We start from the raw sequence: 24,211 nt of genomic DNA, 5'->3' as shown, positions 1-24,211 counted from the left end.
AGGACCTTAATGATCACCTCATCCATTTTCCAGACAAAGAAGCAGATTCAGGTTATAGGAAGATAAGAAGTTCATACCTTTAGAAATAGAATTCCTTAATGAGTTCATGTCAGCAAAAGAAAACAAAAGCCCAGTGTTTCCGAATCCCTTTTTAAACATTAAAGACATGGACAGCTATTTAAAGTAGACACCTAGCCCAAAACAAGCCAAACCCTTCTCTCTTTTGGCCTTTGGCCTCCAAGGATGACAGCTTAGGTGCCTAAAGGGCCTTAGCTGTTTCAAGCTCAGTCATTGCCCTGCTTTACCCACATCCCCTTTTCCCTGCCAAATCTCAACCTCAAGAGGTGACTGATCACTTTACATCATGGCAGGAATTCAGGGCAGTCTGCATCCCAGTACCAGCCATCCCACCTTGCTAATGCAGTGCATGCATTGCTCTCATAGGCAGCACCTGGGTGATGCTAATGGCAAGTCCCGGCACAAATCAGGGAAGCCCTGCTGATGCCGGTGAGGCGTGTCACTCATCCATCAGTAGTGCCAACACTTTGAGGGCAGACTGCCACAGCCAGTGAGGATGAAACAATCCCTGGAACATACCTGTGCACTCTAATCCCACTGCTTAGCTGATGTGGAGATGCCAGCTCTGCTAATTGGTCCTGATAGCCCTTGGGCTTTGCCAGCAGAGCACTCAAGACCAAGGAGGTGGAATATCAGTTGAGGAGGATAGTCATGTGAGCTGCCATAGCCGCTCTCTCCTGACAAGCCACTCTGGGACCCGTTTTCTCCTTTGTCCAATGATGGAGTTGGGCTGCACGGGGCTACATTTCTTCTAGGCTTTTCTGGAATTGGGGATTATATCAGTTCTTGTGTTGCTTGTTTTTTTATTTTAAGGAAGCTGAATACTGGTGGTGAGGAGTTTTCATTTGCAAAATGTAAGTAATTTTTTATTATAAAAGTAATTCATGCTTGGTAAAAAAAAAATTACAACAGTGCAATAGAGTATAAAGCGGAAAGCACACTCTCTTCCCTTAACTCCCAAAACCAGCACTCATTCATCAGTCAGGTTAACTGTTCTCCTCAGCTCTGAACAGGCTATTTGGGCTCCCATTAGCCATCTTTCATGAGAGAATGGTTACGATTCTAAAAGTAAATCTTTGCTTATTTTAATGGTCCTAACAATTGGTGAAATAGAGTAACATTTTTTAAAGATTTTTTCCTTCTAAAAAGTGCAAATTCAGATCTTATAGCCTGACTTATAAATACACATGAAGTTAAATGTCAGTATGTAAGAGAAATAACATACTATTATTAGAGTAATGTAAAAATTGCAAAAGACAGAAGAATAAAATACATTAAAATGTTGCTTGCACTTTTACCAAGGTGTCAGGACTGTGGGGAGTTGTTTTTTTTTTTTTCTGCTGTTCTTCACAGATTGGGGCATTGCATTTTTGTTACTTGTGTAATGAAAAAAATAGTTTAAAAAAACATTCTTGATAATGACATGCTGGAGTAGTTGATTGGATTCAAACCAAACAGTTTAATAACTGACACTAAATCCTTTGATTAAACAGCTTTAAGATTATTTTAGGCTTTTCATTTTTCTGTTATGAATTCTATTCAGAATTAAAGATAAATGAGTATATTAATAATTATGAGAAAACCAACTTGTTAAAATCTTAAACACATTGAGTGGGTTTGATGCCTCAAATATTTATTAAGCAGCTGTTATATATGCAAGGCATTGTGGGAGTAGAAAGATGAGTGAACTGCATCCCTAACCCCAAGGGCTCAGGGTCTGGCAAGAGGGATAAAAACCCATTTAGCCATATGCTAGATAGCCTGTTCTAAGAGTTGTGAGATGCAAAATGCTATGAGTCCAGAGAAGTAAGGAATCATCTCTAAATGAGGAACCAAAGAAAGCTTCATGTAGGCAGTCAAATTTGGATTTGGTCTTAGAAAAATGAGTGGATTTTTCATATTTAGATTGAAAAGACTTTAAGTAGAGGGAAGGTGAACAGAGGCATAGAGGCTCCAAGACCAGGGCATGTGAGGAAGAACAGTCCAATAGGCTGGAGAACACAGCATATGTCAGGAAGGGGACACCTAAGACTGGTGCCAGGTTTGGGGGACTTGGATGTCAGGCCACAAAGTCAAAGCCTGTAGATGATAGATGATCTTGGGGGACTTTTGAGCAGAAGAAGTGATATAAACAAACTTGGCTTAGGAAGATCCTTTTGGCTAAGTTGAGTGTCCAGTATGAACAGTGGGAGCAGACAGTGATGGGAAGATGAACTCCACCCAGATGAATGATAAATGGGGCCTGAGTTTGACAGGTGGCATCTGAAGGAAGACAGTTGTGATATTTTGTAAAAATAGTAGATCAGAGGCCTAGAACTCAGTGAGACTGAAGTTTAAGTCTCACTCTGCCTCTTAGTAGTTGTGTGACTCTGAAGACATTACTTATCTTCCCTGAGCCTGTCTCTTCCTCTACAAAATGGGCATAAGAGCACTTATTTAATGGATTTGCTGCCTAGTAAGCAGTTATTCTTGTAAAGCATTTACCACGGTCCTAGCACATGGTGAATGCTTATTGTACGTTAATGTCACTGATGGTTTTACTTGGAATTGGTGTTAGGAAGGAAACAGGTGTCAGCCAGGTGACTGAGTAACAAGGAAGACCGTACAGCAGCTAGGAGGCTGGAATCTGGAAGTAGAGACTGAATTTGTATCTCAACTCTACTATTTACCAGCTATGATCTTGTATAAGCTACTTAACTCCTATGTCAGTTTCCTTATCTGTAAAATGGGCATAGTATTAAGACCTCCCTGTAGAGCTGCTATGAGAATAAAGTGAGATAATACATGTAAAGTGTGTATGTATTTGATACACTTTAAGAGCCCAGTAAAGGTGAAGGGTGGGGATGTGGACTTGAATATATTTGCCCCTTCCATCAGTAATGGCAAGATAAGCAAGCAGAGGTAGAAACATCCAGCAGGAGATTGGACATAAAGGACAGACCCTGGGGGGAAGGCAAGAGAATACTCAAGGCTAGAAGTATTCAATAGTTGCTGGCACAGATGTGATTATTGCAGCTCTACAGGTAGATAAGCTAAGAACTAAGGCAGAAATTGGCCTAAGGAATCCAGATAGAAGACATTCTATAAGACAGATGGCTGAGACTCTTCATAGGGAAAAAAAAGTAAGGGCGGCTGTTCCAGGCTAAAGGGTTATAATCAAAAGTAATATATTTACTTTGATTGGATCTTGTTTTTAAAGATAAAAAGACATTCTTGGGACAACTGGGGAATTTTGATTAAGAACTTGATGTTAGAGATTAGGAAATTGTTTATAGTCAGGTATGATAATTGCACTGTAATCATGTAGAACAATGTCTTAATTCTTAGACATATGCTGTAACACTTAGGGATGAAATGTCATGTATGTATGGGATGGCAGGAAGAAAAAGTAAATATGGCAAAATGTTAATTGTTCAGTCTAGGTGGATGGTATGTGTAAGTATTCATTGTACTAGCCTTTCAACTTTTTCTGGATGCTTGAAAGTTCTCAATATATAAAAAAATGAAAAAAAAAAAAAGACCTGAAAAAAGATCATTTGGGAACTAGTCTACATCAGGAAAAGGAATTCTTTGGAGGAAAAGCAAGTTCTACCTACTAGAGGAGAAATTTCAAGAAGGCAGAGATTAAGCAAAATGAAGGCTGAAAATAAATCATTATATTCGGCCTCTGGGAAATAGTGGCGGCTTCTTAAAATTCCAATGTAGCACGGAAAGCTGACCATGGAGTAAAGGAGTAAAGAATGGGGAGGAAGTATAGCCAGTAAGGACTACTTGCCCCTCTTGGATGGTGGTTGAGACATCCAGGCTGTAGGAGTCTTTTAGTGTAAGTGAGTGGGCATTTCTGAAGAAGAGGAAGTCTGAGTAAAGGGAGGGAATAAGACAGAGGAAAGGAGGAATCCAGTGCAGGTGGAAAAGGAATGGATGGAAAACATGAGGAGGTTGTTTCAGATGAGAAGGATGCCTTCTTTGACCCAGAAGTGAGGACTGTGGAGACAAGTGGAGAAGGAAGCAATGAAGGATGAGGTCATGTGTTGTTGGTAAGGAGGCAGGCGTGAGGCAGAAAGTGGGGATTGACTGCAGCTTCCACTGAGTCTGAAAGGGGAAAGACTGCCGAGGTGAGATAGGGTGCATTTGATATTGTGTGCAAGCTGGGGAGCAGAGTAAACAGAGGGGTTCTCGGAGTTGTCCTGCTGAGGCACCAGAGATGATGAGGGCAAAGAGCAGTTGTGGAAACTAGCCCCTCTTTCAGAACTTAGTGCTGAGCAAAGTCTGCTCATCAATGATTTATTCATTAGGAAATGAGTAAAACTCTTTTGGGGGGCGGGGGGGGGCGTAAATTATCATCATTTCCATGGGCCCTCCACCATGGAATGCCCCGGTTGGTATACAGGCATATGGTATGGTAGTTTTTGGTGTGTAGGGAATCTTTGTCCTTTCAGAGTTTCCAGGTACATGGCTCTGGGTCATCTAGGTCAAGAGGCTGCTGAAGCTTTCATTTCCAAAGGCAGTCGGAGGAAAACCGCCCCCTGCATGGGGCGCTCCCAGGCACCCCAGGTAACGGCAGAGTGGAAGTGATTTTGGGTTCTGCTCTGGCTTCCGAAGTGCTTTTCAAAGTCCCACATTGAAGATTCTGGTTCAGCAGAAGGCAGGGCCTGAGTTTCAGCAAGAAGGTGAGGTTGAAGGTGAGCTCAAGACACTGGTCCGCGGAACACACGCAGTAGAAATGGAATACACTTGAAGCCAAAACTTACAGGAGAACTTTCGTGATAATGTAGCCATCCCTATCCTCCTCAGGCTCCTCTTTAAGCGGAGTCTGCAGCGGGACAGCAGCCAACGCGCCCTCACGGCGGGTCACTTCCCGCAGCCGCGCCTGCAGCAGCTCTCTCTCGGCCTGCAGCTCCCGCCGCACCTGGGCCGCGGCGCGCTCCTCCTCCCGCAGGGCCCTGCGCCTCCGCTCCAGAGCGCGCTCTCCCTGCTCCACGGCCGCCTCCCGCCGAGCCAGCTCGCGCTCGCGCAGGCTTCCGCGCACAGCCAGCGCGCCCATCTGCTCCAGCAGGCGTGCCCAGTCGCCCTCGGCGGCCTCCGCAGGGCCAGGGCCGGGGGCCGGCGGCGGCGAGCGCGGGGTGGCGGTCTTCTCCAGTTCCCGCCGATGCGCACTCTTCAGGTGCCTCCACAGCGCCGGGGTGCCCGCGTGGAAGCCCGGGCCCCGGCTCACCTGCTCCCCACACAGCCGACAGGTCGCCCAGTGACCCGACGCCTGTCCCGGGCGCGCGGAGGCCAGGTGAAAGTACCCCCAAACCTCGGAGTATGGCGCCCCCAGGCGCCCGGGAGGCGCCGGCGCCAAGCCCAGGTACAAACCGCCCTGCGCCTCAGCATCGTCAGGCCCATGGGTCTCTTCCATGGTCTCCGCCACCTCGTCGCTCCTCATCCTCTCTGCAGCGTCTGCATACCAAGGGGGAAAGGTAAGAACAACAAAATTTTATATACATAGATATACACACACTCTCAAACACACAACTTCTATGACTATAGCCTGTGAAGAAACCATGCCTCTCTTTTATTACAGGTAAAAATCCTATGGTCAGTTTGGGTAGATACATGGGTTTCTTTTTTAGTATTATTAACTGTTGATTCCTCAGGAAAAAAAAAATGTTAAAAATGTCTAACCCTCTTTTCTTAACTAGGAATTCTCTTACAAATTAAATGAGTCCTCAGCTAACAAATGGGAAGCCAGTCTTCTTAAATGGAAAGAGCTACTTAAGTTCTGTATGTATATATTAACTTTTAAAATTAGTTTTCCTTTTTCAATTACAGTTAACATACAATATTATATTAGTTTCAGGTGTACAACATAGTGATTAGACATGTATGTAACTTTGGAAGTGATCACCCCAATAAGTCTGGTACTGACCTGACACCATACATAGTTATTACATTATTGATTATACATCACTGTGACTATTTTTATAACTGGCAATTTGTACTTATTAATCCCTTCAATGTTCTCACTCATTCCCCCAACCCCTTTCCCATCTGGCAGCCATCAATTTGTTCTCTGTATCTACGACTTTGTTTGTTCGTTTGTTTTTCAGATTTCACATATAAGTGAAATCATATGTAATCTGTATTTCTGTCTGACTTACTTCACTTAACCATAATACCATCTAGGTCCATCCACGATGTCATGAATGGCAAGATTTCATTCTTTTTCATGGCTGAGTAATATTCCATTGTGTTATGTACCACCTCTTCATTATCTATTCATCTATTCATCCATCGATGGACACTTAGGTTGCTTCCATACCTTGGCTATTGTAAACAATGCTGCAATGAACATAGCGGGTGCATAAATCCTTTCAAATTAGTGTTTTCGATTTCTTTGGATAACTACCCGGAAGTTAAATTGCTGTCATATGATAATTCTATTTTTAATTTTTTGAGGAATCTTCATACTGTTTTCCATAGTGGCTGCACCAATTTATGATCCCACCAACAGTGCACAAGTGTTCCCTCAACAACACTTGTTTGTTAATTTACTGATGAAAGCCATTCTGACAGGTGTGAAGTGATATCTCATTGTGGTTTTAATTTGCATTTTTCTGGTGATTAGTGATGTTCAGCATCTTTTCATATGCTTATTTGCCATATGTAAGTCCTCTTTGGAGAAATGTCTATTCAGGTCCCCTTCCCATTTTTATATTGGATTGTTTTGGTGTTAAGTTGTATGAGTTCCTGATATGTTTCGGATATTAACCCCTTATCGGATATATCTGGTGAATATCTTCTCCCATACAGTAGGTTGTCTTATTGTTTTGTTGATGGTTTCCTTTGCTGTGCAAAATCTTTTTAGTTTGATGTAGTCCCATTTGTTTTTCTTTTGTTTCCTTTGCGCGAGGAGACACATCCAAGAAAATACTACTAAGAGCAATGTCAAACACTTTACTGCCTATGTTTTTTCCTAGGAGTTTTATGGTTTCAGATCTTACATTTAGGTCTTTAATCCATTTTGAGTTTATTCTTGTATATGGTCTAAGAAAGTGATCCAGTTTCATTCTTTTGCATGTATCTGTCGAGTTTTCCCAATACCATTTATTAAAGAGACTGTCTTGACCCCATTGTATATTCTTTCCTTCTTTGTCATAGATGAATTGATCATACAGGTGTGGGTTTATTTCTGGGCTCTGTATTCTGTTCCATTGATCTATGTGTCTGTTTTTATGCCAGTACCATGATGCTTTGATTATTATAGCCTTAGTATAGTTTGATATCAAGTTGCATGATACCTCCAACTTTGTTCTTCAAGACTGCTTTGGTTATTTAGGGTCTTCTGTGATTACATGTACATTTTAGGATTATTTGTTCTAGTTCTGTGAAAAATGCCACTGGTATTTTGATAGGGATAGCACTGAATCTGTAGATTGCTTTGGGTAGTATGAACATTTTAACAGAGTTAATTCTTCTTATCCATGAGCACCATATATTCTGTCATTTATTTGTATCTTCTTAAATTTCTTTCTTCAACGTTTTATAGTTTTCCTAGTATAGGTCTTTTACCTCCTTGGTTAAACTTATCCCTAGGTATTTTATTCTTTTTGATGCAATTGTAAATAGAATTGTTTCCTTAATTGCTCTTTCTGATAGTTTGTTATTAGTATATAAAAATGCAACCAACTTATGAATATTAATTTTGTATCCTGCTACTTTACTGAATTCATTTATTAGTCCAAATAGTTTTTTGTTGGAATCTTTAGGGTTCTCTATATAGTATCATGCCATCTGCAAATGAGAGCTTTATTTCTTCCTTTCCAATTCGGATGCCTTTAATTAATTAATTAATTTATTTATTTATTTATTTTTGTCCAATTGCTGTGGCTAGGATTTCCACTACTTTGCTGACTTAAAGTGGTGAAAGTAGACATTCTTTTCTTGTTCCTGACCTTAAAAAAAAAGCTGTCAACTTTTCACCATTGAGTATATTAGCCATGGCTTTGTCATATATGGTTTTTATTATGTCGAGGTATGTTCTCTCTGTCCCCACTTTGCTGAAAGTTTTTATCATAAATGGATTTTGGATTTTGTCGAATGCTTTTCAGCATCTGTGATATTATCATTTGATTTTTATCCTTCATTTTGTGTATGTGGTATATCATGCTAATTAATTTGCAGATATTGAACCAACCTTGCATATCAGCAGTAAATCCCTCTTGATGATGATATATGACTTTTGAATGTATTGCTGAATTCAGTTTGCTAATATTTTTGAGAATTTTTGTATCTATGTTCTTCAGAGATATTGGCCTATAATCTTTTTTAATAGTGTCTTTGTCTAGTTTTGGTATGAGGGTAATGCTGGCCTCCTAAAATGATTTTGGGAGACTTCCTTCCTCTTCAAGCTTTTGAAATAGTTTGAGGCTAGTATTACTTCTTCTTTGAGTCTTTGGTAAAATTCACCCGTTAAACCATCTGGTCAAGGGCTTTTGTTTGCTGAGAGTTTTTTGATTACTGATTGAATTTTATTATTAGTTACCAGTTTATTCAGCTTTTCTGTTTCTTCCTGATTCAGCCATGGAAGATTCTGTGTTTCTAGGAATTTATCCATTTCTTCCAGGTTGTCCAATTTGTCAGCATAATTGTTTGTAGTATTTCCTTACAATCCTTTGTATTTCTGTTGTGTCAGTTGTCACTTCACTTTCATTTCTGATTTTATTTATTTGAGACCTCTTTTTCTTGAGGAGTCCAGCTATATGTTTATCAATTTTATTATCTTTTCAAAAAACCAGCTCTTGGTTTCATTGATCTTTTCTGTTGTTTTTTGGACTCTATTTCATTTATTTCCACGCTGATCTTTATTATTTCCTTCCTTTAATTCACTTTGGGCTTTGTTTGTTCTTTTTCTAGTTCCTTTAGGTATAAAGTTAGATTGAGATTTTTCTTGTTTCTTAGGGTAGGCCTCTTTTCCTGTAAATTTCTCTCTTAGAACTGTTTTTGTTTTGTCTCATACATTGTGATCAGAGACGATGCCTGATAGGATTTCAGTCTTCTTCAATTTATTGAGACTTGTTTGTGGCCTAACATATGGTCTAACCTCAAAAAATGTTTCATGTGCACTTGAAAAGAATGTATCATTTAAGACCACTGTTTCTTTGTTGATTTTCTGCCTGGATGACCTATCCATTGATGGCAATGGGGGTGTTGAAGCCCCCTACTATTACTGTATTGCTGTCGATCTCTCCCTTTATGTCTATCAATATTTGCTTTATATATTTAGGTGCTCCTATATTGGGTGCGTAGATGTTTATGAGAGTTATATCCTCTTGTTGGACCAATTCCCTTTATCATTATGAAATACCCTTCTTTGTCTCTTGTTATAGCCCTTGTTTACATGTGTATTTTGTCTAAGTATTGTTACCCCAGCTTTTTTTTTTTTTTTCCTTTTGCTTGAATTATTTTTCCTTCTTTTTCTTCTTTTTTGGTTTTTTCATTTTGAGTTGGTTTTTTTTTGGGCGGTTTTTTTCCGGTTTTTTTTTTTTTTCCCTTTTCGGCCCCCTTTTTTTTTTGATTGGATTATTTAGTCCATTTACATTTAAAGTAAAATTGATAGGTATGTTGTTATTGCTATTTAAAAAATTGTTTTCTGATTGTTTTGTAGTTCTCTTTTCTTTCTTATTCTCTTGTATGTTGATGACTTTATATAGCGTTGTGTTTGGATTCCTTTCTCTTTATTTCTTGTATAGTTTTTGTAGATTTTTGGTTTGTGGTTGCTATTTGCTTATCACATATACCAAGCTATGTTTATCACAGTCTATTTCAAGTTGATGGTTGCTTAAGTTAGAACACATTCTAAAATCACTACAATTTTTACTCACCCCCTTCACAAGTGTTTGCTTTTGTCAGTGAGAATATTTTTCTTTTTTATATTTTCATATTCATATTTTTGATTCTCTTTTCTACTTAAAGTCCTTTTAACATTTCTTGTAATACTGGTTTAGTGGTGATGAACTCCTTCTGCTTTTTCTTGTCTGGGAGTCTCCTTATCTCACTTTCAATTTTATGTGGTAGCCTTGCCAGGTAGACTAATCTTGGTTTTAGGTCTCTGCTTTTCATCACTTTAAATATTTTGTGCCAGTTCCTCTGGCCTGCAAAGTTTCTGTTGAGAAATCAGCTGATAGCTTATGGGTGCTCCCTTTTAGGTAACTAACTGCTTATTTCTTGCTACGATTAAGATTCTTCGTCTTTAACCACTGGCATTTTAATTATGATGTGTCTTAGTGTGAGCCTCTTTGGTTCATCTCTGCACTTTCTGGACTTTTATGTCTATTTCCTTTGCCAGGTTAGGGGAGTATTCAGTCATTATTTCTTCAAATAGGTTTTCAACCCCTTGCTCTCTCTCTTCTTTTTCTGGTATCCATATGATGCAAATGTTAGTACACTTGATGTCCCAGAGGTCCCTTAAACTATGTCCATTTAAAAAAAAAATTTTTTTTTGTTTTGTTTTTGTTTTGCTGTTCTGATTGGGTGTTTTCTGCTACCTTGTCTTCCAGATTGCTGATTTGATCTTCTGCTTCAACTAATCTGATGTTAATCCCCCCTAATGTATTATTTCATTTCAGTTATTATTTCCTTAATTTCTGACTGGTTCTTCTTTTGGTTTCATTTTCTTTGTTGAAGTTCTCACTGAGTTCATCTATTCTTCCCCTAACTTCATTGGGCATCTTTACAACCAGTGTTTTGAACTCTGTGCCTGGTAGATTGCTTGTCTCCATTCTGTTTAGTTCTTTTTCTGGAGTTTTGTCCTATTCTTTCATTTGAGACATGTTTGTCTCCTTATTTTAGCTGCCTCTCTGTGTTTGCTTCTGTGTGTTAAATAGATCTGCTACATCTCTCAGTCTTGGCAGAGTGGCCTTAAATAGTAGGTGTCCTGGGGGGATCAGTATTGCAGTCTCCCTGGTCACCTAAGCCGGTGCACCAGGGTGTCCCTTGTGTGGGTTGTATGTATCCTCTTGTAGTTGAGCCTTGATTGCTGCTGGCACATCAGTCAGTGGGACTGACGCTCAGGTTGACTAGCTGTGAGGGCTGGCCATGACTACAGCAGATGAGTTCTTGTGCGGAGGACGGACCCCACAGAGGAGTCATTTTAACAGGGTTCTGATGCCAGTTAGTTCCTCTCTCTGGGTGTGTTGTTTATAGAATTGGATGGGTGGTGCTCTGGTGTAGTCTGAAGCTGACCACCAGGTGCATTGGTTCTGGAGCCTCCTGGGAGGGGCTCTGCTGCCATTTGTACCAGGCTTAGGGCTGCCTGGTGGGGGCTACAAAGTGATTTGCAGTTGGCTGTTGCTTCTGCTGGGCTTAGATGTGCTTGGGAGAGTCTATGCTGCGAACAGAGGCTGGCTGCCACTAGTGTCAGGGTCGGGACTCTTTAGTGGGCACCAGGATGTGAGCTGAGGCCAGCCACCACTTGTGGCAGGCTTGTGGCTGCTTAGTTGATGCTATGTTCCAAGCCAACACTGGCTGCAGCTTATGTCAGGCTTGGGGCCACCCGATGGGAGTTACAATGCAAGTTGAGACCCGTTGCAGTTTGTGTTGGGCTTGGGGCTGCTTAGGAAGAGTTACATGGCACGTTGTGGCCAACTGCTTCTTGTTTGGGGTTTGTAGATCTTTGAGAGATTTTAGGAAAGTCAGCAGCATGAGCCAAGGCAGGTTGCTCATGTAGAAAAGCTGCTGAAGGTGGCTTGGGCCAGGCATGTGAGCTGGGTGGGATGGTGTCTCAGGGAATCACTAAGGCAAGGCAAACAGTGTTAATGGAGAGCACAGATTTGGTGCCCACTTGCACATGCGTGCTGGGTGGGAGGAGTGTTCAATAAAGGAACAATAGCGCCTGCCAGCACTTCTATCCTGGAGAGAGCTGCCCCGACCCCTTCACCTCCAGCCTTCACACTGACGCCAATCAATTTAATTTCTTTCTGTATGTCCCTGGCACTTTTTGAGCTGCTGCCCACATGCTGGAACCCAGGGCAAGTGAGTTTGTGAGTGAATGAATCTTTGCACATGCTTTTCAGAAAGATGTCTGGGTCTTCAGGTGCTTCAGGCTGGGGACCACTCACTCCTCAGGGGGGAACTCTATAGCTGAAATATTCTTCCCAATTCTTAATAACCACACCGTGGGTGTGGGATCTTCCTGTTCCATGTCTCTGCACCTCCTACCAGTCTTGTTGTGGCTTCTTCTTTATATCCTTAGTGATAAGACTTTTGTTCAGCTAGTCTTTAGGTGGTTCTCAATGATGATTGTTCCATAGTTTAGTTATAATTTTGATGTAGCTGTGGGAAGAGGCCAGCACAGTGTTTACCTGCTCTACCATCTTGACCAGAAGTCTGCTGTATATATTAGTTTTATCTAGGCTCCTCTTTAATCCTACGAAAAAGTTACTGTCTTTTCTCTTCAGAATAAGAGCAAAGCTCCCTTTCATATTCTCTCAGTGTTGCAGAGTAAATTTTAGAGACAAACAAAATAAAGCTTTAGAAATGAAAAGTTCATTTCTTAAACTTTAGGGATGAAAGTGCCAGTAGTGAACAGCCTTTTAAAAAGGTTTCAATGAGGGTACTTTTTTCAAGATGAAAGTATCTTTGTTTTCAATTTAAAATTTAAAAAACAGTGTGCTTATGAGGAAATTTACAGTACTAAAAGTAATAAAAATGTTTTATTTTTTAAATTTGCACATTTAGGAAATATAAAAAGCAGCTCTCTAAACTTTTACCTTTAAATTAGCTGGTGGGCTATGTCCTGAGGGCTCTGGAGTCCCTGTCATTGCCTCAGCATTTCCAGCCAACCCAAGTTCTCAGATAGAAACACTGCAGCATGATCCCTAAGTTCTGAATAATCATCAGCAGTGCTAGGAATAAATTTAGAGGACAGTTAGCTGAGTAAAAGAAATTTAATTAAATAGCCTTAAAGATAGATATTAGAAATACTTGTTAATACTATGTCCTTCTGGTGTTCATTTTTCAGAACCTCCATAGGTGCTTGAGTCATAAAACAAGTAGATTTAGTTTTCTATATTGCGCATCCCAACTAAATGGCTCCCTCTGTGTACTTGCAAGAAACGTGCCTTGGTCAATGCTTTTAATTAAGAAATAAAAATAAAAAACTATAGCTTCTTGCTTTCTCCAACAAAATGTCTGTATTAAAGGGATCCAGACACAATACAGGGACTATCATTGCAAAATCTTTCTTATTAAGAAAATATTTTACTACTGCAATAATCTGTTAAACAAGGAGGGATAGAAAAGGTGCTTATTTAAGAAATAACTTCACAAAAGACCAAATGTGTGATTCTAGACAAATTTGCTTTGAAAGTTTAAAAATAATAAGAGAACACGTGACAGACTCCTGGAGCTCATCTGAGAACTTATTTTAGGCAAAGTATCAAATGGGAGAATAATGCACAGTGAGAGAGTCAGTGCTCACTCATACTGTCAGGTTGTGAACCAGCAACAGTGAGCCATGATAAAGTTCCAGGATCTCTCTTGTTAAATGCAACTAGGAATGACTGAAGACAAAGATGAGAACAGGAAAAATAAGTTGTTATAACAACAGAATTTACTGTAAGATTTTAATTCAGTGGCTAATGGTCTTGTTAAAGAATAATTACCATTTTCTAAACCCCATTATTCTTTTTCCCATCAAGCAAGTCCACTCAGGATCAGGCATAACATTTAATATATCTTCCACATTTTGAAAAAAGATAACAAATTTATAAGAATCAGCAAGATAAACAAGTACTAGGCCTCTCCTAACACAAGAAATAGCCATTTACATATCTTCTGATGCAATAGGTATTGATTTGAATATCGTTACTCATGATGACCAATAGTATAAAAGCTCTTTAGAAGTTAAAGGCTAGATTTTCTCAATAGATTTATTAAATTCTAAAGTCCCCAAAACAGGGATGAGGGAGGAGGGGAGCAATAGACCATCTCCAAGGATAATTTTTTTAGTAAACATTATGATTAGTAAAAAGAACTAGATTTTAGTCTTAATTTTTTAGTGTTAATTAATCTTTACCTTAAATTTTTTTCTATACTTTTTTCATTTTTTGTTTTACAATTCCATTTCCTTCTACATTTGAATCTTTTCTTTCCAGCTTATATTTTACTAAAATTTAAATAAAATATAAATAAAAATTTTATTACTGGGCATACACAAAAGTTGACAGAATAATATAATGAATCTCTATATTTATTTTATATATCAAAAGAGATTTAAAGATTTTCTATACTATCAGACTGTTGCTTTGCATTCTGAAGCATTGAGCTGAGGGTTGAAAATTGCATGTAACCTGCAGACTCTTACCTGTGCCAAAGCCTGAGAGTACTCATTACCGATAAGCCCCTAAAGAAGCCAGAGGTAACCAATTGCTGTCATGCCTTACCTCCCTGCAAGATGTCTCTGGGTTTCTTTAAACTCTAGGATACTCAAAGTGGTGCCACAGACATGAATCCTATCTAATATTAGAGTTAAAGTGAAAGCAAGGGTGAGAAGCACTGATTTTGATGTCTTAATCCTTTAGATTTAATGGAATGCCTCATCAGAGCCAGAGACAAGCAGCACCTACCACAAATGTCAGCCAGCACAGCGCTGCCCCTTTGAGGGTGGCAGATGGACATCCTCTGCCTTGGTAGGCCTTTGCTCTTGGAGGTCTTAACCAGTGGAAGGCAGCATGGTACAGAACTGCCTCACCTTCTCAGACCTCCGCACACAGCTACATTCTGGTTTAATACAATCTTCTGTTCAGGCTCAGTATCTAAAGAGTGACCAGCAGTCTGCGGCTGCAGGTCATAACGGCCTTCCTAGCTCTGCTAAACAACCTCTGAGTTCATTTCAACTACTGCTGTAGTGCAGAGGGAGAGAAGCCTCCCAGTCAACCATCTTGGCTTGGGAGAGAAGCCTTCCAATCTTTGGCCACAACCCTAATACAGAGAACTCTTAAAAACTTACGAAAGAAACAAATAACCCCATAAAAAATGGGAAAAAAATATGAGTAGGCAAATGACATAAGCGCCAAGTCAAATGGCCAGGATACTTGTGGAAAGATGCACATTACTTATATTCCGGGAAGTGCTATTAAAGTAACATAAGGTCTCATTTTAGATCCATCACAGTAACAAAAATGAAGAGGTCTGTCAGCCAAAGCTAGAAGGGAGGCAGAGAAAAGGGTGTCCTTATGAATTACTCGTGGAGATCTGAAGTCTTTTAGAAAAGCAATGTGGCAATTTCTACTAATTAATAATAGATATAATTAGGGATTCCACTTCTGGGAACCTATTCTATAGAACTAAAAGTACTAATATGTGAAGTCATATGTATTAGGATATTATTAGTACAGTATTATTTAGAATGGCAAAAAACTGGAAATGAGGGGATGACTATCAGTAGGAGAATGGCTGGGTAAATAACGTATGGTCACACCAGGGAATATTATGCAGCCACTAAAAAGGATGGATTGGAGCTGTGGCAGATAACTGTTCCGGAGGGATTTCTGGAGGAATCGTTTACTTTCTTTGGAGAAAAGTAAGTTGCCGGAGGAACTGTTCACTTTCCGGAGGGATTTCCGGAAGAACTGTTCACTTTCTTTGGAGAAAAGCAAGTTGCAGAAAAGTGTGTATGATCTCATTATTAAATAATATACAGATCTGTATAGGATATAGGATATGTATATGTACAGAAAAATAAGGAGACACATTATGGGTTGAGGGAGTGGCAGTTGATGTGAAAAGAGGGAGAAGGAGAAGAGATAAACTTAAAAAGAAAAGAAAAAAGGTACTAAGAAAGCATGCATGTGATCATGTGTATACATTTAGTAGAGTATGTATATGGCAGTACCTATACATAAATAAAATATAATTTTATAAAACAATCCTCAGGAATATGAGCTCAGGCAGGGGGCTAAGCAGCCTTAACTGTGGTGGCTGGAGGGGACAGTCCTGTGAGGCATAGTGCACTGCCATCTGGCCCTGGAGAGAACTCAGTTTTGGGTGATTTGCTGTGCCCTGCTGGAGCTGAAGGAGGTTCTATATCTCCAAGAGGTGGAGGATGCCACGAGAGAGCAGCCCATCTCACTCATCTCCCTGTCACAGAGCAGACACTCAGGGGATGCTGCATTAAATGCAAAGAATCCAAATCTACTTTTCTTAGACCCATCTCACCCAAGTTGCCGTATCTCCATCTGTCAAGGGAAATGCTAAGATTATCTGCCTCTAAACTGATGGCTGAAATCAGATAATGCATATGGTCACACTGTTGGACTACCCAGTGCTATATAAATTTAAGGCATAAACGAAAAGAAGCTACTAATATTTACTGCTCAAACATGCCCACGTTAAGATCTTAGTAGCTAAAAAGCAGTGTTATTTTTCTCTTTGACATTTTATTATTCAGTACAGTAAGTAGGTAGTTTAAGTTGGAAGAATTCTCTTGGAGATTTTTGAATACAAAAAGCAAATAAAAAAGAATCACAGATCTACCTCATCTCTCCAACCAAATTTATTTTCATGTCCTAAACTGACCTGATTGACGTGAAATAGGTTGCTTATCACTCAGGTAGGAGATGACAGGAAGATCTGGTTAGCTGGAGCCCTGCGATATGCATTTCTTCCTTACCAAGTACCCAACAAAAATGCACATCCATTAACTGGATGGTTAGTTAACAAGAAGAAAATGAAAAATAAGAGCTCCCTGAATTTTTCCTTAGACAATTTTTAAACTACCAGAAAGGTACCAATGAATGTGATTACTTTGTTTATATCCATTCACTCCATCTACACTTTCAGTCAGATGCTTATTATGCACCCGTTCAGGGTCAGCACATGCTTGCTCCCTGTCCCCAAGGTGCCAAGAGGAGAACCACATAGTTCTTGCCCTCTGGACCAAGCTCACTGTCTGGTGGTGAGATGCTTCCAGCAATAATTCTGATACCCCTGGTAAAGGTTCACTCATGAGAATGAATTCCATCACACAGTGTTCACGCTGGGTGGGGAGAGGTGGGTTTGGGGACCCTAACACTAACGTTCATGCAGACACTGCTGCTTCAGCATCCCTTCCCTTCTCCACCCTCCTCAGGGTACAAAATTCACAAAAATACATTACCACTAATGCTGACTCATAAAGTTCCAATTCTTTAGTCATTTAACTAAGCTTCCAAGCTCATATTTTAAAGTAAAATTTCTTGAAACTAAATAAAACCATTGCTAGCAAGAAATTATTTTAATAGTAGAAAGTTTTGAGTCTAACTTCAGGGGGGAAAAAGCTGGGAAAAAAGGTAGATTTTATTTATTCCTTGGAAAGGGAGAGTGTAGTATTGTTGATACCACACCTCTGAACTCTCCTGTGAGTTTCATTAAGTATCCATTATTGAGAAGGAATGATAAGTCAAAGCCTGTGGAAGATAATACATTCACATTAATTACCTCTGCATTTGACTTTCTATTTGAAGTTCTCTGAAGAAGTTCTATTCTTCTAATAACCTATCAGATTAAAACCCAGATTTATCAGTGTGATTTCCCTGAATATTAATATAAGGGAAGAGATCAAGACCTGGATGAATAATTTGTTTAAAATGAGTACACACACAATATATGACCATAACATTGATAATCATCCTACAAACCACCCATAAAAGTTAATTTTATTATTTTATACTTATGCTTGTACACATACAAAATATTAGGCAGGCTAAAGGCCAAAGAACTAGGCAATGTTCTCAAAAGGAAATAACAAATGAATTACAAGCTCTATTGTCCTTCCATAGTCAAAGGAAATCTCTTCAGTTGGATTAATCTTCCAGAGTTATAAACAATTATGTGTAGGTTGAATCTGGATTTTCGGTAAGAAATTCACACTAATGTGAATTCTACACAGACTTGTGTGGAAACACTAAAAACATTTTCATTTATTTTATCTACCATTAACTAAAATCAAAGTAGCACATAATAAAACAAATAATTAACCTTGACAACTGACATCTCACAGAAAACACAGTTCATTTATCTTACCTGTCCATCTTGTTGAAATATTAGTTTGCTGCCACGTATTAATCTATTTATAATCCAGACAATTAGAAAAATTATCCTGGAATCACCAGGCTGAAGGCCTAAATGAAACTAAAAAGCAAGTAAAAATGCCTCTAAACCATAAAGTGTGGATACTTGGGTCAGGGAATAAAGGGTCAAGTTTGAAAATATTTAAAAAAAGGTTAAACAAGAACTGTAAAAAATCTACTGGACCCACAGCTATTTATCTGGTGAATCAAAGATGTTCTTTAAATGTAAGCCAAACTCATAGATACCTCTGCCATTAGCTGACAATCTCAGAAGTATTTTCTCTATTAATGAATTTTTAAAAATAAAAATTATAAAGTGTTTTGCCCTAAAGGGGACCTTTATTTCAGACCTGCATTACTTTATTTAATATGTATGTTCCTAAAAATAAGTGTGTCGATTCATTTTATCTTGTAAAATTTATAATTTAATATGAATTAGATTTTAAGCTGCATTCAAAGGCCTTTGTAACAAAAAGATTTTTAAATTGAGAATTAACCTGGTTTTGGCTCTTGTCCTTTTTACACATTGTTGAATACTTTTTACTGTGGGTTGCTTCAAGCTATTTTTGGCCCCAAAGGGTGTACAAATAACACATTAATGAAAAGTGCAGAAAATAATTACCCTAATTATGTCAATTTATTAACTTATTTCTACAACAGATTCTCTTAAACACCCTATCTTTGTAAGTCTGGGCTAATTAAAAGTTTGGATGGTGGCAGGTACTTATTTTTTTCTTTCAAGGTAGGAGAGATGTTTGCTTGGTAAACTTGGGCATTTGGTTAATGTAAGTAATTACAGCAAATTGATTCTGTATACTCAGAAAGGATCAGAAATTTCTTTTGTTTGAGCAGCATGGAGGTAGGAATTCTTGTTTGAGCATCTGGCTTGCATTGGGTATCTCTTCCCCCAAGTGAGAAACATTAAGAAAAATCTCAATTAGAGAGGGGGCACCAAACCACTTGCACTGTTAAAAGTCTGACTGCAATAAAGCAAATCTAATAAAGGAAGTAGATGATTTTCGATATTCTCGAATAACTTTTTTGAGGGGAGACTGTAGAGAAGGAGCAAAAATGAGGTGCTGAAAGAAATTAAACGGTGCCTTTATGCAGAATCTGGTGCCAAATGCATCATTTACAATAAGGACAATCTGACTACAGCAAAGGAAGGGCGCGACCTGCACCCGGCGCATAAGCAAGCCTGTAATAACACAGGGCTGCGGTGTTTGCCAGTCGCGGCTCACCTGTGGTCCCTGAGGCCCAGGACTGGTTGCCCAGGGCTGGTCCCCAGCTTGCTTCGCCATCACCAACCCCCTTGCACCGCAACCTCCCCCAACCCCCACAACTGGGCCTCTGGAGCCCCAGCTTCGCCCTGGGCCCGCGCTGAGCGAGCCTCGAGGCCCACACTCACTCCATCATTCCCGAAGCGCGGCAGGAAGCGGGCTGGGAGTGTGGGCTCGCCGATCCCTTCCAGGATCCTCGCAGACATTTTGTCCTGTAAGGAAATCTCCGCTCGTCCCCCTTAAAGAAACAGCGCTCAATTCCCGCATCTGGGGGTGAAAGGGTGGACGGTAACATGTGACCTGTAGTTGAAAGGACTGGGGAGTGACTCCTAAACCATCTAGGTCCACAAGTGACAGACTTGGGTTTGCCAGGGTTTAGAAATGATACAGTAGTTTAATGATTAAAAAAATTTTTTTTTTGTTTTTGTTTTATGCCTTTCCATTAACCTTCCAAGACCTGGAGTTCTGTTTTGAGTCTCAGAAGACAGCTTTCATCCTTTCAGGTTTTAGGTGTGTGATGGCACAAGTTATTAGAAGAAATTCCCCAACCAAGCTCTGGACAGATAAAGGTAGGGCTCATTGGTGTTCACTAAAACTTAACACTTGTGTATCAGGCAGCTTTTGATAGATTATGCAGAGGTAAAACCCCTGGCAACTAAGCGATTTATAGTAACAAGGATTTCATTTCTCAAGCAAATTACATCTGCTGCTGGCAGCTTTGGCTCTACTCCACCAATTTCCTTTATTCCAAACTCCAGGTTGAAAAGTCTTTTTGGAGGACAAGCTCTCGGTGTGCAGGAATCAACTTTGAGGGAAGAGGAGTCCTGATTTGTGTAGTCTTTGCTATTTCCATGATGTCAGTACTCCCACCATGGCTGATTTCAAGCTACTGACAGTTGAACAAGTGGCTTGCCAAGTTTCTGGAAACATAATAATCAGCTCTTACGCACTGCTGGCCCATACTGCTCTTAAAACAGTTCACATTCTTCCAACCTCAATTCTGCTTACACTCTATTGGCCAGAGTAAGTCACATGACAAAGCCTGCTGTCAGTGGGGCCAGAAGATATGTTCTTCTCAGAAGGAAGCCTTGTAAATCATATGGTAATAGGCAGAGATTGTATAATCTTCTTAAAAGGAGGACAGGGAATAACTGGCTACAATAATATAATCCACTTTACATGCTTTGGTTCAGGTAATTTTTTTTAACCTTATCCTATCTAGAAACTAGAGTTTCAAAGTCCATTAATGGAATTTCTCCTTACCATTCCAAGAATGGTTTCAGAAAAAGAAACTAGTCGAGTGTCTTCAATGGATAATTTTTTAATGTGAAGGTTAACTATTAGGTTAATATTTTCCTTCTCATCCAAAAGAACATTTACAGCCGTGGACATTTGATTAAAAGAAATATAACTAGTATAAACGAATCAGGGTAAAGCCATCTCTTATTTATGGTTTGATTCATAAACACATGTTTAAAGTTTTTTGTATCTGGCATTCTTTTAACAAGAGACTTTTTACTTTGAGTATCTTAAAAATCTCTTTGGCTTTAAACTGATCATGTAATGAGATACATACTATTTTCAGTAGTTCATAAAACAGTTTTCAGTAAGTTCTGGTTATGGGCAAAGGACTATCCTAAACCTGAATAAAAGTCTAGAGAGTCAAGAGATCATTCTTGCCCTCAAGAAGATTACATTTCAGTAAGACAATAAGACAAATGCAACTCCAAGAAGAAAGTGAAAAATGATGCAAGAGGAAACATTGAAGTGTCACACTAAATTGAGAACAGCTACATCTTCTTGAAAGTGGCAGTATTTAACCAAGATCTAAACAAGAGTAGGATTTTGATTCCTGGAATTATATGTTTATTATCCTAACAGGATATGTTTTGGATTTATTTTTAAAGTCCAGAAGAAAGGAGCCTGTTTTCTCTGTTTGTCAATGCTTAAACTTTCTTATAATCTGAAATCCCTTTCTTGTAGTTTTAGATGAAATTTTAAATCAAATTACAAAATACATCTCAAATATTTAATAACTCTTTTTTCTTTGTTCCACATTCTCTGTTCAAGTTTCAGCAAGAAAAGCACTCTTCAGTTCTTATTTTGGTAGTGGCAGTTTCCCTAACTTTCATCATGCACTTAACCATAAATAAATAACATTTAATTTTCACAAGACCTCATTTCTATCCCTGTCCTAGAAGCTGGCAAAGCATGAAGACCTGTATTTTATTGGTAAGGCAGAATATTTACTCTCCAGATTCTTGCCAGAGATTATAGCCTTGAAATCTACTGTCTAATCCTTACCAAAATTCAATCTGAGTGAACTATTTATGGAGATTACCTCAAAGACGTGAAATTACAGAGCCGTGTACTTGGACCACACTCTTTTGGTACATCCTATATGTGCTTTTGGTCTGAAGTCTTCTTGTGATATTTTTGTCTGGTTTTGGTGTCAGAGTAATACTGGCCTCATAAAATGAGTTGAGAAGTATTCCTTCTTCTTTTGGGAAGAGTTTGTGAAGAATTGATATTAATTCTTCCTTAAATGTTTGGTAGAGTTCAACAGTGAAGCTACCTAGGCCTTCTTGAGTCAGTGTTGGTAGTTTGTATCTTTCTAGGAATTTGTCCATTTCATTCAAGTTATCGAATGTGTTTATATACAATTGTGCATAATATTCCCTTATAACTTTTTTATTTCTGGAAGGTTAGTAGTAATGTCTCCTCTTTTATTTCTGGTTTCTAGATGTGCTTTTGATGAACTATCCCTTGGGGATCATGTCATCTACCTTCAGTGAGGCACCAGCTATTTATATTATTTATAAATAGCTGTATAAAATTTATTATCTGAATCAGTATCATGATGTCATTCACTTGTCCACTGATACCTACAGTGTTTTTTCTGACCCAGAGAAGACCATTCTCTGATCTCTCAGGTGATAAAAAGCTCTGCATTCCCTGAACAAAGGGGACTTTTTAATCCTGTGGGCACAGTGGAGCACGTAACGTCCTTAGCTGCTAGGAAGGCCAAGAGTCAAATATGGGATGCCTGCTCTCTAAGTTTCCTAGGGCTGCTGCGACAAAGTACCACAAACTAAGTGGCTTAAATCAACAGACATTTATTCTCTCCTAGTTTGAAAGGTTAGAAGTCCAAAATCAAGGTGCCAGCATGACCATGCTCCCTCTGAAACCTGTAAGGGAAAATCCTTCCTTACCTCTTCCTAGCTTCTGATGGTGGCCAGCAGTTCTCGGCTTGCAGTTATATTACTCCAATCTCTGCCTCTGTTGTCACATAGCATTCTCCTTGTGTGTTGGTGTCTTTCCTTCTTCTTATAAAAATACCAGTCATATTAGATTAAGCCCTACCCTGCTGACCTTATCTTATCTTGATGACAGCTGCCGAAACCCTATTTCCAAATAATATCACATTCACAGATACCTAGGGTTAGGACTTTAATATCTTTTTTTAGAGGGGGGTGGGCACAGTGCGACTTCTCACAATGTCAACTTTTCTGTTTGCTAATCTTTTATTTCTATACCTGTATATTTTTATGCCCTGATTTCCTAGATTACTTAGATTTTCCTTAATTATTTGCATCTTGGCAGGGTCTGAAGCAAAGAAGGCAGAAAGGAAGGATGGAACAAAGAAAGAAAAGGGAAAAGAGAAAGAGAGAGAAGAAGAAAAGTGTGCTTCAGTCAGACATGGAATGGGGAACCGAGTTGTAGAAGTGGGGAGTGGGGGTGGGGAAGACTGGCTGGAAAAGCGTTTTGCTATATGGCCTTCATCGAAGCCTCAGATTTAATTATTTTGGAGGGATGAGAGCAATGGTAAGCAGCTCCCTGTAGTTTAGCTTACACAGAGAAAAGGTAGTTTGAGGAGCTGCGGATTAGGAGACTTTTAACACCCACATTAATAGACACCGTATGCATCCAGGTTTTGTGGTGCTTGAAAGCTTGTACAGTGTTGAGGAGCCATGTATTCTGGTTATTAGGGACACAGACCCACAAATCGTTGATTTAATGCATATAATTTACCCTGGAGGGCAGCATCGCTTTCTACAGGATATTTTTATTTTTTTATTTTTTATTTTTTTTTAGGCGAGGCAACCCTTGGTTGACTGCACAGATTGCAAGGACCTTGTCAGCTTACAATCCTTTATTTATTATTTATTTTTTACACCTACAGCACCTGGTCTTCCTAGGTTGTCTCCTATCCAGGTACTAACCAGGCCCGACCCTGCTTAGCTTCCGAGATCAGACAGGATCAGGCTTGTTCAGGGTAGCATGGCTGTAGACCCTATAGGATATTATTCCCCAAATGGCACTTTAGAAATTTTTACAGGCTATTCTAATGGCCTATCAGGCTAGCTGCTTCTGGATGTACAGCTGATCCTTGAACAACACAGGGGTTGTAGTACTGATTCCATATGTTGGGGCCAAGCTGTACTCCATGTCCATCAACATGTGGTCAGCCGGCTGCATCTTTGCAGAGGTGGCAAATGCCAGGTGGCCTCTTTTCCCTGGCAGTGATGTAGATGGCCAGTTAAAGAAGATCTTCCAGCTGCTGGGGACACTGACCGAGGAGCAATGGACTGCCACAACCAAGCTACCAGACTATAAGCCCTACATGATGTACCCAGCAACAAAGTCACTAGTGAACATCGTACCTAAGCTCAAGGCCACAGGGAGAAACCAGCTACAGAAGGTCTTGTAACCCAGTGTTACACAAGTGTAACCCTGTGCAGTGCATCTCTGCAGGGGAGG

General features: G+C 39.5%; 1 protein-coding gene, 1 non-coding gene and 1 pseudogene across 5 annotated transcripts; all 3 read right to left on the bottom strand.

Moving 5' to 3' along the window:
• Positions 1 to 922: 922 nt before the first annotated feature.
• On the bottom strand, positions 923 to 19,855 carry ZBED3 (zinc finger BED-type containing 3). Of its 4 annotated transcripts, none has more exons than XM_023520420.1 (4): positions 19,579 to 19,843; positions 12,831 to 12,965; positions 4,830 to 5,520; positions 923 to 4,730 (listed from the first exon to the last, which is right to left on the bottom strand). In XM_023520420.1, exons 3-4 carry the CDS (start codon positions 5,504 to 5,506, stop codon positions 4,571 to 4,573), a joined length of 837 nt encoding a protein of 278 aa, XP_023376188.1. In that variant the 5' UTR covers positions 5,507 to 5,520; positions 12,831 to 12,965; positions 19,579 to 19,843; the 3' UTR covers positions 923 to 4,570. The 4 variants fall into 4 exon arrangements, with proteins under 4 accessions (XP_023376188.1, XP_023376189.1, XP_023376190.1 ...); XM_023520421.1 differs by lacking the exon at positions 19,579 to 19,843 and adding an exon at positions 19,412 to 19,485; XM_023520422.1 differs by lacking the exon at positions 12,831 to 12,965 and having other exon boundaries at positions 19,579 to 19,855.
• LOC111729483 lies at positions 14,690 to 14,827 on the bottom strand. Its single transcript, XR_002776246.1, has one exon. It is a non-coding gene; the product is annotated as a small nucleolar RNA SNORA47 (small nucleolar RNA).
• Positions 19,856 to 23,624: 3,769 nt separating the features above from the next.
• LOC111729463 lies at positions 23,625 to 23,743 on the bottom strand (annotated as a pseudogene).
• Between the last annotated feature and the right edge of the window lie 468 nt (positions 23,744 to 24,211).

The sequence above is a fragment of the Pteropus vampyrus genome, unplaced genomic scaffold (genome assembly GCF_000151845.1).
Source record: "Pteropus vampyrus isolate Shadow unplaced genomic scaffold, Pvam_2.0 Scaffold262, whole genome shotgun sequence".
In the NCBI taxonomy this organism is placed as follows: Eukaryota; Metazoa; Chordata; class Mammalia; order Chiroptera; family Pteropodidae; genus Pteropus; species Pteropus vampyrus.
This window is presented reverse-complemented; position numbering and strand designations above follow the sequence as displayed.